The sequence below is a fragment of the Geospiza fortis genome, unplaced genomic scaffold (assembly GCF_000277835.1).
Source record: "Geospiza fortis unplaced genomic scaffold, GeoFor_1.0 scaffold45, whole genome shotgun sequence".
Lineage (NCBI taxonomy): Eukaryota > Metazoa > Chordata > Aves > Passeriformes > Thraupidae > Geospiza > Geospiza fortis.
Window position 1 is genome coordinate 3,402,013 of NW_005054327.1, and position 2,842 is coordinate 3,404,854.

At 41.5% G+C, this 2,842-nt stretch overlaps 1 protein-coding gene across 1 annotated transcript in view; it reads left to right on the top strand.

Moving 5' to 3' along the window:
• The first annotated feature begins 2,638 nt into the window (after positions 1–2,638).
• MYCBP2 (MYC binding protein 2) overlaps positions 2,639–2,842 on the top strand; it is a 177,247-nt gene continuing 177,043 nt past the window's right edge. Inside the window, exon 1 of the mRNA XM_031057093.1 lies at positions 2,639–2,816. Coding sequence (XP_030912953.1) covers positions 2,639–2,816 — 178 coding nt within the window. The remainder of the gene's footprint in view (positions 2,817–2,842) is intronic.

Here is a 2,842-nt window from a genome sequence, read left to right on the forward strand (position 1 = left end):
GGAAAGAGCTGAGTGATGTCAGAAGTAAGATATATTCTGCACAAAGTAGCTTTGCTCAGATGACTGAGTTTGTTCTGATGGTATAATAAATCCATTTTTCAAACATGTGCTACTAGACCTCTGCAGCCACATAAAGCAAAGGGCTAATCCAGTGCAGTCTCCAAAATAACACTATCCCTGAAAAAAAAAAAAAAGAAACAAACAATAGAAAACACCACCAACGAACAAGCAAGGAAATAGATCTGAACTGGTAATGATTTCATCCCAGAACTGCAGAATACACTTTATGCTAACTGCAGTATAGTCAATATCAGATCTAGTATAAGGTTGGACCAGATAAAATGTGTTCTCCTGAATGCTCTTACATGGCACAGTAGTGATATTGTTGCTCAGAATCGGTGTCAGAATATGAAATATGAGTACCACAGTCCAAATAAATAAAGGAAAAACAAAAGGTGGCTTCCTTGGAGGACAAAGTAAGAAGTGAAAATATGGCTGTGAATGAGGACCGAGCCCAGCTCCCACTTTGTGCCATTAAGAGTCTCACAAGTTGGACACTTGTATTTTGAGTGAAGAGAGGTCAGAGGCAGACTAGAAGAAGTTACAGTGTTATCCTGGCCTGGCAAATCCTTTTCAAACTCCATTGCTCATCACAGACTGAAGCTTATGGAAAGTGGACTCTGCACTCTGGGCACCTTGCAAGATTCACCCAAACTGAAAAACACTTGAGATAAAAACAGATGTGGAGTAGAAGTTGCAGTTTGCAAATAATGCTCACCCCACTGTGAGTGGCTCTGTAAACACAAGCCCAGACAAATTCTAGAGTTTGCAGCAATATGCAAGAATTGCAATAAATTGCATCACTTCCATAAAATTTTGCCAGCACTTATTGCCCATGCAGTAAGATGGCTACAGTGGCAGCAGTGCAGAATAATTTTGAGATGAGACAGAAAAATGCTATACCAGAACACAACCCTTTTGTCAGGCAGTGTGCATTTAGTGAAGAAAAATTACTATTTGGATATAAAGTAACAGCTTACAGTAAAACAAAAATATGAGCTAAAAGGGTGTGGATTTGCTGGTTTTGCTTTTTTCGTGTTTGTTTTTTCTGTTTGTGTTTGTTTATTTGGGGTGCATCTGCTTTCTTGTTTATTTGTTTTTTGTTTCTTTGGTTTTATGGATCTTGTCTGTAGGAATGATTCTAGGTAACTCCTAGAAGAGGAGCTAGAAAGACTTATCACTGACTCTCATAGGGAATGTGCTTTGGTGGTGGTTAACACCATAAGATGTGGTACTTCTTTTCTCACAGCTCCTTTTAATCACTGCTGGTTTATTATTTTTTTCTCTTTTTTTCCCCTCCCATACACTACATAAGTATAAGAATTGTAATGGAAAGCTTTTTAGTTAATGCTTTAAATATTTCTGGAATGGTCTCTAGTTGCCTCTAAATGCACCAGAAAGTAGCTTTTCCTTCAGTGGCAGCACTATTCTGGCTGTCTTCACAAAGGTAACCTGAACAGGTACCTTTGTGAAAACCTGCATGAATTTACTGGTTTCAACATCTCTAGTTCTCTGTTAAAAAAAAAAAATACCTGAAATTCAGCTTGGAAGATTAAGCATTGGTGGGCAACACACAAGCTTAAGAAAGATGGCAATTGCATAGTTTTCTTATATTTGCTATTATTTTATCTATCTCAGGCACATGTTATGCTTCTGGCTGTCCTGAGCAGGTCAAGAGGCTTGATAATCCTTGTGGGTCACATCCATTCCAGGTATTCTGTGACTCTATGATTATAGAGAAATTGTTTGCAAAAATATTTATCTGTAGTTACAAGCAGGGGAATTCCAGGGTTTGTTTAGGACCTTTTTTGGAATGTAGAATTTAAAATAAGAAAATATGTCAGCACATACCTTCTTTGGATGACAGCTTTCTGCAGACTGCAATCTAAATGACATTTGGCATGAAGGCTTTTTAAATTTATTTTTTAGTTATTATTTATTACATACTACATATTCTGGCCTACATACTTGAAGTTTTCAGCTGTATAAAGCAGTAGAAAGTATGGCAAAACTGCAGGTCTACAACTCCAACAGATAAAAAGCAATAGTGTAAGTGACCTGAAGATAAGAAAGTGCCTGCTGCCATGCCTCCCTTATCCTCTAAAAGCAGGTAAGTTGCCCTGGAGATATTGAAGGCAACTTAAGGAAAATTGTACCTACTATGGCAACTCGATTTAGTGGACTCTGCCTCAAGTCATGGAGAATATTGCTCCTGGGAAAAGATCCTTCCTAGGTAGCATTACATAGCACGAAGCAAGGTGTTGGACACCTCAATAAAACACGATGGAGAGACACTCCATACAAATACCTGAAAGGAGGTTGAAGTCAGGTGGCCTTCAGCCTCTACTCCTGGGCGCTAGGGTCAGAACTAGAATCTTAAACTGCGCCAGGGGAGGTTTAGGGCGGACATTAGGGGAATTTATTCACAGCAAAAAGGGTGAGTAGGCATTGGAATGCACTGCCCGGGGAGGCGGTGGAGTCACCATCGCTGGAGGTTTGTAGGGAAAGACTGGACACGGCAATTGATGCTATGGTGTAATTGACAAGGCGATGGTTCGGTCATAGGCTGGACTCGACGATGGCTGAGGTCTTTTCCAACCCAGCTGGTCCCGTGATACTCATTCCCAACAGGGCGCAGAAGAAGCTCCGTGCCTCCTGGGCTCCCACAGCCCGAACCCGCTCGGACGTGACCGTGGGTGGGAGGCTGTGCCAGGCTCGGTGCCCCAACCCCGCGGTACTCCAGCGGCACGGAGCAGGTACTCCCTCCGTTCTTCCCTCCCTC